General features: G+C 44.4%; 1 protein-coding gene across 1 annotated transcript in view; it reads left to right on the forward strand.

The window, feature by feature from the left end:
* The first annotated feature begins 5,439 nt into the window (after nucleotides 1–5,439).
* The window catches only part of LRP6 (LDL receptor related protein 6), a 126,154-nt gene continuing 116,472 nt past the window's right edge, over nucleotides 5,440–15,121 (forward strand). The window contains exon 1 of the mRNA XM_050894834.1: nucleotides 5,440–5,576. Coding sequence (XP_050750791.1) covers nucleotides 5,522–5,576 — 55 coding nt within the window. The 5' untranslated portion in view covers nucleotides 5,440–5,521. The remainder of the gene's footprint in view (nucleotides 5,577–15,121) is intronic.

Genomic DNA, 15,121 nt, shown 5'->3' on the forward strand with positions numbered 1-15,121 from the left:
GCACTTCCATGGTACAGCACTTTAGCCCAGAAGTGGCTATTTCGAGTTGCAAATGAGCTCTTTCCTATGCACAGATGGTGTGTCACACCGTGTACATTACATAAAGATTGAAAATTGTTGTAGGGAAGATTGCTAATTACTGTGACACAGTGACTTACCTGTCTTGACCATAGGCATAAATTCTAGTCATTAATCCCTGTGACTAAAAGACTGTGAGCAAATGTACAACGCTTTACCAGTAACTAATTTTTAAACTTCAAAGGCTGCAGTGCAAAGCAGAATTGTTAAATATTATGGATGCATATTGCAAAACGCTGAACTCCATGAAAGGAGTTTGAAAAGGAAATATTCTTAAATTGTTGTTGCTTAAAAGGCATGCACGTTATGGTTAATAGAGCCCAGATGCTGACTGGTTTTGAAAATTTGAGCAAACTAAAACAAAATAGTGTTTTGGTGTCTGTCAGCCTGAAATGTGAGCTCTTTTAAAAGGATGTTTCGCTGCATCGACCTAGCATTAAAGTACTTTACAAATTTTAGAACTGTAACTTTCTCAAATGACATTTTTATAATTTGGCTTTGAAATGTAGCCACAGCTAAATATTCATAAGGAAAGTCTTGGACTTGCCCTGTGGTCTGGTGGGCAGTGCCAAATTAAAATCAGAATCCTGCATGGTTCACACTGAAAACACGACTGCTGAAGAAGCGTATCCTCAGGCAGTGCTGTTTTCAACTCCCTGGGGGATGGAAGACGAGAAAAGAGGTAGTAGGTAGACAGCCTGACCTTGGATGCACCATCAGCAGGAGTCCAAACGCTCCTCCAAAGGCGTAAAGAAAATGCCCAAGCCTTTCAGGTCATCCTATTTCATATTTCCCCTTGGGGATATCGCTGGATTCCTGTTGGACTAGCTTGCCTGTATGGGCTGCTGAACTCGAGCACCTTCCCCTCTGTGAAGTTTTTGTTGTAAGGATTTTTTTTTAGCCACAAAGAAATGCAGTTCTCATCCTGGGCACCAGGCAACCTCTTCTGGTAGAGGAGATGGGAAAGAATGAATGGATATGATACTTAATGGGGGGGAAAATAAGGTAGCACTGAAATACAAGGAGAAGAGGCAACTCTGTATGTGATAAAAAAAGGGATTTGATGGGATGTTTGATGGGAAAATTGCCACAGAAGTAGCGGGAGTGCTAGTTTTTGCCGTGGTTTGACAGACTGTGGGGAACCCTGCAGACAGTAACTGCAAAAACAAGTAAGATCGCATGGCCTGGAGAAAATTTCTGGACTAGAGACATGACTATCAGTCCAAGGAAATCACTCATAAGCTGCCTATGTCCTGGTGAAAAGGTGCAGTTCATGCGGTATGGGAGTAAAAGCGAGGGGAAAAGTATGTCTGCTTGTTACTGAACTTGAGGAAGGAAGAGATGATCTGGTACTCTATTCGTTCAAAGAGGAACACCACGGTGAACCCATTGCACTCTTGGAACAGGATAAACCTTGTCAGGCATATCTATCCCATTTATGAGAGCTGACCTTGTTTTGGGAAAGAGTTGGATGAAGCATTTTTCTTTATAAACTGTATGACCTAGGCAAAGTGGCAAGGTGATGATGCCGCAAGTCAGGGTGTCCTATTTTATCTGCGAAGTGGTTGTAACAGGCATCATTGGTGAAGTCATCACTACGTCACATCCCATTTCCCAAGCTACTGTGCTGCAGACTTTCCTGCTGGGGGCAAGAGAGGACTTGAGCTCGAGTTTCAGTATGAAACCTTGGCCCTTTTGAAGTCAGTGAGAATTTTGCCATTGCCTTCAGAGGGACCAGGATTTCACCATGCCATGCTCATTAATTCTTGTTGAGACATTCAGTGAGAGAGCTAATTATGATAGTGGCTTCTGTGATGTGGGCAGCCACAAATTCATTTGCTGAGCAGCCATCTTCTCCTAACAGCTTTTGCTCATTAGGGACTTCAGTCCTGGTCCTACAAAAGATCCCATTGACTCCACTGGAACTCGGGGCACAGTTCAAAGACAGGGTGACTTTGGCGGTTGCTGCTGGTTTCAGGAGCTCCAGCTGCCATCCCTTGCTGTCCTGTGGGCTGACACAACTGCTTGTGAGGCTGGGCCACCAACCAAACCAGGGAACTAACCCGAGTGCAAAAAAAAAAATCCTGTGAAAGCTCTTGTATCATTGAGCCACCATCTAAGTCCGGAGGCAAGGGTAAGGCTGTGCAGGTTTCTTAGCAGTTGGAGCCTCAGACTGGATTTGAGCCAGCAAAACGACATTTCTCTTTCTAAGGTTCATGAAAATAACTGCAACCAACAAGGGGAGCTTCTTACTAAAACAAAAGAGACATTCCCTCGCCACTCCCATTTACTTTGACTTGAAGCTCAAATAAAGGAACAGAACCATCTCAGAGAAACCTTGCCTGTCGGAGGCTTTTCTGTGTGCAGTAATCTTGCCTCCTATTTTACTTTGTAAAAACCTCTGCCATGGAGTTAATTCTACATGTATGAATTAGAAGTAAAGCTGAGAAACAGTTAGGAGATATATAGGCTTGGTCTTGAATCCTAAGCATTGATGGGAAAAAGGGTTCAAAAAAGGCTACCTGAGCTGGAATAGAGAGAGGAGGATTGTGTCTATGCAGGCTGTGGGGGAAAAGGGCTAGGCTGAGGGAGGTGAAGTCAATAATCATTAAATGGCTCAGAGAAAATCCAAGCAGGAAAGGAAAGGGTTCGAGTTATAGAAAAACGGTGAAATGCACCAGTGTGAGGGGTGACAGCATATAATGTTCGAAAGCTAAAAATAAAACCAGTCAGCCCGGACAGCAGGCAAGACATCTTTAAGAGTAAGAACAACCAGGCAGAGGATCAGGCTCCCAAGGGAGATAGTCAAGACACCAGTGTTTCCAGCAGAAACAGGTAAGATGTGAGAGGGAACGGCATGCAGAGAAATGCGTTCTGTGATGCAGGGGTTCAGGCTTGAGGTTTTCTTCAGCTGTGCACTCTGCAATTAAGATATGAAGAATTCATTACAGATCTGCTGTACTTTGTAAGAGGTTAATCACAGATTGTGCAACATTATGAGTGTACAGTATAAGGAAAAAAACCCCCACAAACCTCTTTTTCTTCTCTGATTCCAATTAAACAGTGAAAATAAAGGTGTGCTCCTTCTGCCTGCTCCTGCAAAATCCAGTGGTGACAAGGGTTAGGTGTGGGTTATCTACTGTCTAGGTACATTTTTGCATGGGAAGCCCTTCCCCTCCACTATCCACGTGGACATTGCTTGAGTTTGCTAATCCTCCCAGCTGACAGTGCAGTAACAGAGGAGGCTATTTCATCCGGCAGAGAGTCAAGGACAACATTTTGTAACGTAGACCTGGCCTCGGGCAGGTATTGCTGCTGAGTTGCATTGTTTACATTTTCAAAATGTTTTTTTGCAAGCTTGAAGGTTGGAAATAAAAGCTCTGAGTTTTCTTTGTTTTCCCCAGTAAAAGCTGAGAGTCTGATATTATCACATGACTCCAGGAGCCTGATCTTAGAGTCAGTCTACAATGCCTGGGCCTTTAATCTAGCCCAGATGTTATCTCCTACTGTAATCACAAGAAAAGCTGTGAAAATATATGTTCAACAGATATGAAATTAAAAGTTAATGTTTCCGTAAGTTTCTAATAATCCTGAAAATAATACAGACTTCTGAATGTAAGGATCTCATATTTTGCTGTAAGTTGTTCTGCCTATCATTATCCTACTAACCAGCTGTCATACTCCATGAGGGAGGGAGAATGTGATGTAGACATTTAGACTTAATGTTCCCTGTAGAAATCCTGGAGTAGATTTTCTAATCTAGAAGAAATGCAAGAAAGCTGCATTTTGTATTGTTTATTAGGAATGAACAAAGTAGGTAAGGAGGGAAGATTTTTTTTAAGTGAGGGTGTATTACAAAATCCTAACTTTTTAGCTTCTTCAGAAAGAAAAGGTTGTGTTTACATGGATGTAATAGGGGAAAAGAGTAAGTTACGTTTAAACACAGCACAGCAGCCACTCAGTTTATTTGTAACTACCGCTCCAAGTAGCACAAACCCAGCTTACTACATTTAGTTTAGCAAGGGGGACAAAAACCCAAACCACCCCCAAAAGTGCTGGGAAATAAATCACACACCATTACATCAGCCAAGCAGCAAGTCCTACTGATAAGGAATGCCTCCTAGCTCTTCTCTGGGAAAGATCAAGATTACTGCTCTTGAATCTCCACACTGGGGGTATTAATTGTAACTTAATTTTAACGTATTGCTTAATTTTTTTTTTTTTCCCCCGAGCGATACTCTAACACTACAGCCCGTTCCCCCCAGGTTTGTTTCTAATTCAATCGGCAGGGCAGCGCAGGGCGATAAATATTTAAACGCCAGCATGACCCCGCGGCTGGCCCGAGCGCGGGGCCCCGCGGAAGGGCCGAGGGGCTGCCGCAGCCCGCCCCGACCCCGCAGCCTTCACCTCGGGAGGCGCCAGCGCGCCTCTCCCGGAGAACAAGCGGGCGGCCGGGCAACGCTCAAGGCAGGAGAAAGAAGCCGGTGGCCCTGAGGGGCCCTGAGGTGCCCCGCGCTGCCCAGCCGAGCCGCGGCCGCCTTCACCTGGCGGAAAAGCGACCGCTGCCTTTGTGCTGCTGCCGCCGCCGCCGCCGCCTCGGCTCTGTGGCGAAAGTAGTCCCGTCCCTCCCGGTCCGGTGTTGCTCCACGAGCCGCATCGCAGGCGGCGGAGGGCGTGAGGGGCGGTAAGTAGTCCCGCTGGAATGCGACAGCGCCGGCCGCCCCCCCGCCGCGTCCCCTCACCCTGCCCGCGGGCGGGCACTTCGGGGGACCGCCGCGACCCCGCCCGCCCTCTCCCCTGCCAGCGGCGCGGCCCGGCCCCGCCGGGCTGCGGGCCCCGCCGGGCTTTTGTGATCCGCGGTGCGGCCGGGCGTGTGTGTGAGACTGTCCCTGTGTGAGCGGCTGCGCGCGCCTGCCCCCGTGCGCGCGCGGCCGCCCCCGCCCCTCCGCCCCCTCCCTGACGGGAGAGGTGCCGGGGGGGCGGGCGCTGCTCCAGGAGCCAGGAGCCGTCCGGGCGCGGCGCGGGGAGGCGGAGGCGAGGCCGGGCCGGGGGGGAGGAGGAGGAGAAGAAGGAGAAGAAGAAGAAGGAGAAGAAGAAGAAGAAGAAGAAGAAGAACTGTATCCCTGCGCCTGTGCGCGCCCGGCGGAGGCGGAGGCCGGGCGAGCGAGCGACCGGAGGGGTGGATGGGGGAACGGCCGCGGCGGTTGCGGTGAGGCGGCGGCGGCCGGCATGGAGGGCAGCGCCCGCTCCCGCGGCGGCGCGGCGGGGCAAGTGGCCTGCTAGGAACCGGCGAGGGGGGAATCTCCGCGGCCGCCCTTCCCCGCCTTCCCCCCCCCCCCCTTCCCCCGCCACCTCCCCCGCCCGCCTGGAAGCATGAACTGGCAGCGGAGGTGCTGCTCCTCGCCGCCGCCTCCCCGCCGGTGAGAGCGAGGAGGGAAGGAAGATGGGGGCCGTCCTGCGCAGCCTACTTGCCTGCAGTTTTTGTTCCCTGATGAGAGGTGAGCGGGGCGGCGGCGGGGGGGGCAGGGGGAAAAGTTGCAGGGTTGGTGGCGAGGGGCCATGTTTGGGCGTGCGGGAGGGGAGAGGCCTGGCTGCCGGCAGGGCGCGGGGCCCGGCGCGGGGGCAGCGCTCTCGCCCAGCCGCCGCCACGGCCTCCCCGGCTCCCGAGCAAGTTCCTCGGCGGCCCGGGCCGGCCCGGCGGCCCGGGCCGCGCTTGGGAGCCGCCCGCCCTGCCAGCGGCCACTGGCCGCATCTCTCGCCGCCCCATTGTTGTTTTCAAGTTTGTTTTTTTAAAAAAACCCAAGCCCCCAAAACCAGCACACGCCCCCCCATCTCTCTCCGTACCCCCTGAGCTGGCGGTGGGCGGCAGGCAGCTCTGGGGCAGCAGCTCGGCCACGCCGGTGTCAGGCTGATATCGCTGTTACTATCGCCAGGCTCCTCTCGTTTCCTCTCTCAGAGCGGGGTTTTATCCTGCCGGGTGTGGAGGGGAGCGCGGAGCCTCACGTATTCAGCGTGGGGGGGTTGGAAAGTACCCGGGAACTGGTGTTCCACTGAAACCCTCCTCGCAGCAAAGTGAGCGTGCGGAGTTGGCGAGAAGAGGAATGAATGCTCCTCTCAGCTGTGCTGGCTCTGCGCTGGGACTTGAGAGAAGTTTGTGTTTCACTGGTGAACTGCCACGGATGTTCATACAGCTTTAAATCAGCAGTCAAGTGCCTTACAAGGGGATGTCACTTAAAGTAGCTGAGAATTTTTGTTCCACTTTTCCTCTCCAACGACATTTCTTGTCTTATAGGGCACAATTGGTAAGAAAACCGATGATTTTTTTTTTTTAATGCTGTAAACTTAACTACAGTAACTATTTCTCTGTGTTCAGTCTTTCTGGTAAGAAATCACCTGTGGTGTTTGCATCCATTATTTTGCTGTTTACTTGTATTTTTTCATACTAGTTGGGGGAAGAGGTTAATTGCTAACAGTTAATCAACCACACTTTGATTTAGAAAATTCATCACTAGTGTGTTTTGATGAAAGCTACAGTAAAGGTGGTTTATGTTGAAGTAGCTGCTCAGTCTCCAGTTCCTCAGTGCTCTGGAAAACAAAAATTTTCCTCTCCTCCATACCCTTTTTTTTTTCCCTATGCATCTGTTTGCCATATTGTATCCTGTTTGCAAAGATACAAGTATACTTATTTAAATAGACTGTGTAACATTTCGTACTCATATTGTGGCAGTTAAACCCCGATTTTCGAAAGTTAAGTTGGGTCTGGAGTATAGAGAGAAACTGTTTCCTGATTAGTTCATTTTATTAAGTAACGGTCATACCCGTTCTTAATAAACTATTCCTTTGGCTCTAACTTGCTGTTTAACCTAGTGCAAATGACAGCACAGAAATTGCTGTCATATGTAATGTCACATCATATTGTCACTGTAATTTCTTCAAATTAATCTCGAAACAGTGATGTGTGCTGTTGCAAATTTTTGCATACTTGATGATGCTTAATAAGACACTTTGAAGAAACATTCAGTTTATAAACCATCCGGACTGTCATTTCTTTTCTTGTCTCTCATCTTTGTCTATTGCCAAGGACACTTGTATCCGAACAGCGTTTTTGTTTCTTCTGTGTTCATGGTCTCCTGCTGTTTGATCACCTACCTGAAGTTGTAATCTGTTTGTGACACAATAGTAATTTTCCTACTGGCTAATTGTTACCTTAGATAGAGAGGAACAGCAGGAACAGCTGAACTCTGAAGAAACAAAAATCAAATTTTAATGCATGCATCCTCCCTAATAAACAACATCTATGCAAGTAGAATTGGTTTGAATAAGATGTGTCGAGTTCAGAAGAGGTGTCAGCAGTTCCTTAATGAGGCAGAGGCAGTGCCAGCATGAGTATGAATAAGTTTATACATGACAGTAGAGGTGAAGTTACGAAGTTCGCTATTTGGTTTGTGAAGTCAGTGCTGTGAAGGGTGCCAAGCCAACAGTGCTGGAGAGTGAAACTCAGAAGATGTAATAGCGTATATTTGTGGATTGCAGCATCCTCTGCTTACAGAACTAGCCTCCCTGTTCTCGCTGACTTAAAAAAAGCAAATGGACAGAGGTTTACAACAACTGAACTGTGATTATTAGTCTGAGGAAACTATGGTAGACTTACTTGCTAATCTGGAAAGGAACAAAAGTGGTAACCTGGAAGCGCAGTGCCCTGTAAACTAATAAGGACTTGAAGAAGTACCAGGCCATTACTAGCCAGAAATGGATGCACAGGGCAAGGCATCTTTCTTTCAAAGTCATCCAAGGACTGTGATAAGCCAGATCCTACTGACGTTTTCAGGGCAGGTATTTGGATTTCTAAGAGGCAGGAGGTTACTCTCACGACAGCTTGCTGTGGAGGTTCTGTGGTTTGGGGTTGGTTGGTTGGTTTTTTTTTTTTTTCCATATTCTGGCTGATGGAAGAAAGGAGTCACTTTCCTGGAACCTCTTGACCCTCATCACAGTGCGATCTCTGTTCTCCTCTCTTGGCCCCTGGTTTGATTTGGGGGATTGGGCTTCCTCCTCTGTGACCATCAACAGTGCTTCTTGAAGCCGCACCCTGAGGGTATGTATGGAGGAGTGAGCTAGAGCTGCTTCATGGCAGCTTTGCTGTATTCTTCATGACAGCTGTGAAACCAATCAGGATCTTGTTAGACAATTGACAGTTGCAAAGAGGCAATAGCAGTGTCATCACATCTGGCAGGGAGCTACAGATAAGTGTGAAACTGAGGTTTCAACTTTTTAATAAGTGATAAAGAGAGAGTTCTTCCTCCACAAGTATTCATGGCTTACTTTTCTTCCAGAAATAACTCTCCAGTCAGCATGCAATTGCTGTTTTGGTTTGGTTTTTAAACCCTGATCATGCAGACAGTGCATAAAGCTCTTGTTTGAATAGGAATCTTGTAAGTGATGTTTGTGCAGACATACTGAACATTGCAGACCTCTGTGCAACCTCTAACCTAAGGCCAGTTAGTGAAGAAATCAAAATGCCTGTTTGATAATGGGCATTTTAAAACTACTGCTTCCCTCTTATGCATTCAGAAGAGGGTTTGTTTTAATCTGTTGTTTTAATATTGTTACTGTTTTAATCTGTTGTTACTTGCATTTGATAAACAGATCATCTCTGCTTTTTTTTTATCTTTTTAGATAGACTCATTTGCAGGTAGTTTAGAAGAGCTTAATGTTCAAGATTTGCTAAGCTGTGACTGGAGGTGTTTGCACGTATTTTTTTGACTAGAAGTCAGGGAAGGAGACAAGGTATAGGCTTTTTACTTCTGAAGCACTTGGGTTGGAGACAAAGTGTGGCGTTTCCAGCTGGAGCTACGTTTTTGCCTTCAGGCAAAGAGTCTCTTCACCTAGGACTGTACAATACTGAAGTTTTGACAATGAGACTTGGAAATATCTTTTTTTTTTTTTGCAATCGTCATGGTCTATTTCTTCACCCAAGCTTGAATCAACCGTATTCTAGTCATGTTTTTTCATTGTATGATTCCTCAGAAATCAGTACGCCTTTGTCTGCTGTGATTTCCAATGCATTTTCCTCTTTCATCTCTCCATATAACAGTCTAAAATTAGCGTGATCTAAGGTGTTACAAAATCCACCATTACTTTAATAGTTTTTGCAATTGCTTCTCTGTGATATAGTTCACTTATCATCAGATTGCTTTAGCTTTTCTTTAAAACTGAAAAATTAGAACTTAGAAAGTTTGATGGAATTTTTTGCTATGTCTTGGAGGTAAGGTGAAGTAGCATTCTTAGCAAGGTGCACTGAAGATATGGGGAAGTTCTGGGTATATGGGTGAAGCTGTGTGTATTTGGTCAGAGGTGTATGCAGATGATGGGCTTCTTGTATCCTTCAGTGGGGGTTATATAAAGATACTCAGGTGAAAAGCTTTGTTCATGTTTCACACCAATACTGGTAGAGGGGCATTAACCATATTTGTTTCCTTTTTCCCTAGTGAATTGATTACATCTGTATTCCCTGAGTTCTAAGTAGGGAATTTGTCTAGAAGCTGCAGAATGGGTAGAAGGATTTTTTTGCAGGAAGATAGGTCAGGATCTGGAGCATAGGAACCTTTTAAAACTGTGTCTTTGGGAGCTGGAGAAATCTGATTCCTTTGGACATCTGTAATCCACCTTTATGATGATGTCACATCTCAAAAATGCCAGCTTCAAAAATATCTACTGCAGTGCACGTAATATGGGATTTACTTTTTAGTTCAAATCAAGTAGAGCAAAGATAATTTTTTTTTTTCCTTCTGAGGGAGTGGGGTAGGGGAAGAAAACAGGGAGAAACAGGTCTCAGTTTCTGATCTGTCACCATTCATCTACTCTGGCAGCCAGTCTGCAGACTTAAACACTATATTCTTTGTCCCCAGCATATTTAACCTCATTAATTTCCTATGAAATGCTAAATACTTGGGTTGCTTTGCTGGTGGCTTCTTCAAAAGAATCCACTTCCTTGTACTATAGGGAGGGGTATGTGTTATTGTTGAGTGGCACCAGAAATGCAGTTGTTACTAAAGCTTTGTTGCATGCTCCTGCCTTTGGCTGAGCCGGTGGCTCTGCCGTGCCTGAGAGCATTGTCAGCTCCTCTCCCAGTTCTCCTGCTGGGGAGCCCTCATGCTTCAGCCCGCTCACCCGAGAGAGGTTTGGTTAGTAAACTATACGTGGCTGGTGAAAATCTTTGCTGCCACCCACTTCTTTGGTGGCACGTGGGGGCCGTTTGTACTTTGAAGGGAGTTGTTGCCAGTGAAGCAGAATTTACGTTGGTAAGGAATTTCCCAGAGATGGACTTTTACCAGTAAGTGATATAAGTTGCTTAGAAAGACATGGGGGCATGCAACTGCCTTGCAGACTTCAGGGATGATCTGTTCACGTTCATATAAAGCAGTGGGCATTGCTTGCTTAAAAGATGAGCCCTTGAACATAAACGCTATGGCTCACCAAGGGTGACTCTTGGTGTGTGGACATGAGGTTTAGGATGAGCATGCAGTGAATACTTCCGCTTCTTCTGTACCAAGCACTTTGTAGTGATGGCTGTTCTAGAGGGTAATTGCTGTTTGGTGAAAGATACATATTCTCTAATAATAACCTTTATTTTTTTCAACTTACACCTCACTTGTGTAGTTTCAGAGTATATACCACTCGCAGAGTTACAGAATACACAGTGCTCTAAACAAAGAAGCTGTGTCATTCTTTTGTGGTAATTGTCCAGGGCTTGGAAGGGGAAAGCATTTCATCTCTAATGGATTGTATGTAAATGCTGGGTATTGACACCCTAAATATTAAGTAACTTTTTCCTATTTATATATTTGGCAGGCAAGCTGACATAGAGAGCCTTCATTAAGCTCTCTAGATATTCTTGTAGTTTGTGAATCTCTCGTCATAAATATTTATAATGTGAACAGGCTCGATATTTGCTCACGTGGACAGAACTTGGTCTGAACACAGTGATGGTGTTTGCAAGTAGAGATGAGCTTGTCGTGGTCTCTCCTTTTCGGTATGTTCTCCTGTGAAACGGTTATGAAAATAGGGTGGGTTTTTTGTCTCCTTGTGATTATCTTGCTACAGACCTTTCTATTTCAATGTAATTGGCACAGTCCTCCACCAATTTTGAAATGGAGTCAACCCTACCAGTCTATGACTAGAATGGGAATACTGTAATACCTTTTCCATTTGATTTATAATACGCTTTTAAGAACATACCATTCAAAGTGTAGGCTAAAAGAAGCAATGGTTTAGTTAGTAATACTTTTTCCTTTGCAAAATGTTATAAACTATTTGAAGAAAGAAGCACATCAGTTTAAAGGATGGAATGCTTTTTGAGCTTCATTATTTATACGGAGAGAACAATAAGGAAATGTTTTTAATATAAACAGACATGGAAAATGGCAACATTTGTACAGATTTTTTTAGTATCTTGTTACAGGATCACATTACCTAAATAGAATTACTCCCTCGTGATATAATCAATGCGGCAGAAATGGGATTATAGTTTTAATTCTGTTCATGAGGGCCATGTGTGAGCTCTTGATGTCAGACTTGAAAAGTAATTGTATTTGAGACAGAAAATCTTAATCAACTAGCTATATAATTTTGCTTAATCAAAAATCATGTTTTCCTTCTCTATGATACCAAAATGTAATTTTCTCCTTTATTTTTTTCCTCTTACTCTTCCCTCCTGCCCTGATCTGTTCCCAGAGGAAAAACATATTTCATATGTTTTTTGGGTTTTTTTGGTTTTTGTCTCTTTTTGTTTTTAAACTGTTTATGGCTTCAGAACTCCTCAATAATAAGCATTCTCCTCTGTCCATTGTCAGAAAGTTCAGGCTTCTAGAAGGCAGCTGGTGTGTTTACTTGAATTCTGGAAGTCAAGGGTATGTGGAAAGTAATAGAAATGTAAGGTGTCGTAGAATTTCAGACTTTTTTTCCTTTATTGTTCTGTCAAAGCAGTGAAAAAAACTCTTGCTTGTACTCATAGTATTAATGTTAATTAAAATGTTAACACTTTGGAAATACAAGAACCCTCTTGTCCACACATGGATCAATAGAGTGGGAATATTAAGAATAATAGAAGAGTAGGAATTTATAAACCTTGTAGTGACTCTTATTATGTCCATTTGGGAAATGCACTAGTGTTCTAATAACTCAGAAACTTAACTGAGGCTCAACAGTTAGCCTTTACCCTGTAGGTAATGGTAAAATTCATAAGTAAAATAATTCCAAGTTGGGTGGTTTTGTGTTTATGGGTTGGTTTGTTTGTTTGTTTGTTTTTTCTTTAGGATTACCAGAAATGAATCCTATTCAATATGAAAAAGACAAGTTCATTCACCTTTTTCAAGGGATCCTCTGTGTGTGTGTTTTGTTTTGGTTTTTGGTTGTGTTTTTTTTTTTCCCCCCCATGTGTCACTACATCTAATGTAAGCATGTTGAAGATTTGACATTAATAGTGCTGGGATGTGAGTGTTTTTGAGAGTTAAAAAAAATAAAATAAATCACGTAGGTCCAACTGTTTAAAAAAAAAAATCAAATGTGCAATAATTTTCAAAATTCTTGAAGTATATGCACATCTTTCCTTACCCTTTGAAAACAGTCCCTAACTGTTCATTTGAACTGAATTGTTATTTATTATATTAATCTGTAGTAAACTTAATAGTGTTAAGAATATGACTGTTTAAAGTGTAATTTTGGTTTGAGAACTTTTTTATTTTGGCTGATGGAAAGTTGTTTTAAACTTGCACTGTGAGTATTTTCTTTCATTTTTCTTATAAAACTATTTTCTAGTTCAGTGTGAATCCTTCATATTTTTGCAAAATTGCTGATACTGTTTTGTCTTGAAGAAAGTATTTTACCTGCATGAGAAACAAAATCTGTGAAATTTTTTTACTAGTTGGAGGTATGGCTTATTTTGTTCTCAATATTTGTTATGATGGAAGAACTGACAAAGGTGCCATTCACCAAGCTTGGTCTGGAAAGTATGTCACTAAGAAATCATTGGATAGATATGGACTGGATATCACCGGCTGATACGTTCTTTGTTGAAGAATTGCAGAGAAGCGGGGATGAAAATGTGATAAGCCTTCAAGGCAGTACTGCTGCTCCCCCCACCCCCTCCGCCCCAAATCAGTCCCACTATTGTGTCACACCCGAGGTCTGTCACTTACTTTTGTGGTGTACTCGTCAGTGCTGGCAACTTTTGCTGTTTTATGGGTCATTCTGTCCTCCAGTTGGGGTCTTTTGTGCTAAATTCTGTGTTCATGCTTTACAGCAACTTCCTGATAGTGCTTCAAAAATCTAAACAAACAAAAAAACCCAACCACAAAACAGAGTAAATAAATTAAAAAGTTGTTTTGATTTTTACCTGATGAGACAAACTGACACACTTCAGAAATATTTTTTAAGTACCAGGCATGCCAGCTCGGATAAATTGCTGAAAGTCATCTAAGGGTAGCTCAATGCCTATGAACTTCTTGTCAGTGTGGAAAAAGGCTTTGTTAGTCTAAAGGTAAACCAGTGTGCTGCTGCTCAGGGTGTGGATTTTTTTGGTCCTCATGGAACTATTAGCAATCTGGGTGAAACCCCTTGGCTGGGGCTATTCCCACACGGTGCCTGCCAGTATAAATAGGGTCCTCCAGCTATGGAGGCAAGTGAGCTGGCAGGAGTGATTGAGGGCAAACACTCCCAGGCCATTCTCGACTGGATGTGCACCCCTAAACACACGTGCTGTCCAGGCTGGAACACGTAATGAACTGTGATCGCTCCAGGGTAGCAACAAACTGGAGTGTTCCTGTCTCAGCTTGCCAGGGTGTACAAGGTGTATCTTGCGGCCTTTAGCCTTCCTAGGCTTTGGGAAATGGGCTACCTCTGTCATAGCATCACAATGTTGAGTCTTGGTGCTCTAATTCAGTGGAGGGACTTAATGCACAGTCTTTCAACAGCTTCATGAGGGATATGATAGAGGCTTTTGATTTGTTTTCTTGCTGTTAGAAGCACTGTAGGAAATGATGACACCAGAAGGTGTGAAGGGTAGTGTTTTGTTTCAGTGTGATCAGGTCGTCTTATCTGTCATCATACAGCTTCAAGTTTGGATTGCAAAATATCATCCCTATTCAGACGTGGGACTCTAATTGGTGCAGTGTAGCCAAACAAGATTTCTTTTTCCACATGAGCGAAGGTGCGTGCTCGGGAGAACTGTCAGAAATATACCTTGCAGACAAGAGATGCTTTGCAGCAGTCTACATGCATACTAACTTTTTCATTAAACAGATTGTCAATTTAAACATGGGTGTTTCCAGTAGAACTAAGGAAGTATTGCCAATGTGTGTGGAACTGGTATGACTTCATCTGCAGCACTGTGTGTTATTCTGACAACTACTTGAGAAACTGGGAGAGTGTTGAAGGAAGGTTATGAAGACGCCTGAGGAAATGGGAAGTGTAACGTTGAGGTTCTGCAGACATTAATGTGGATCATGGTACGACTTGGTCACACATCCCTAGGAGCCTTCCTGCTTTCCAGAGTCTGCTGCTGGCCTGGGAAGGTGTACTGTGCTGCTGCCAGGTCACCTTTATTTTCTTGCCACTTTGTGGCTCCCTCTTGTAAGTAGCAGGGTAATGGAAGAAGGTGGTAGTGTTATACGGCAATGCAGCTGCAAGCAGATGCCTGACCAGGGAGCATAATACTCTGCTCATCCTAGGTTGTTGTCAACAAGATAGGTTCAGTATATAAAGTTATGAAGATGTCAGCTGCTAAAGTAGTGTGCTGCAATGGAAAGAACTTCAGAGTAGGAGAGTCAATGTTATGGAAAGATGGACAGAGGATCAGTGTGAGTGTGCTACCTAACACTGAGAAGAGACATGCTGTGATAATTTGGAAGTCATCAACTGCTGGCTCTATGGCTCTCTTTCCAGCAGGATGATTTGACAGGAGATGCCTGCCATTCAGAAAGTTATTTGCCTATGATATGCTGCAGTTCATTGGTGTACTTCAGTCGTGTGTGCTTTTGCTATACTCTGC

This window comes from Gymnogyps californianus, chromosome 1 (genome assembly GCF_018139145.2).
Source record: "Gymnogyps californianus isolate 813 chromosome 1, ASM1813914v2, whole genome shotgun sequence".
Classification (NCBI taxonomy): domain Eukaryota; kingdom Metazoa; phylum Chordata; class Aves; order Accipitriformes; family Cathartidae; genus Gymnogyps; species Gymnogyps californianus.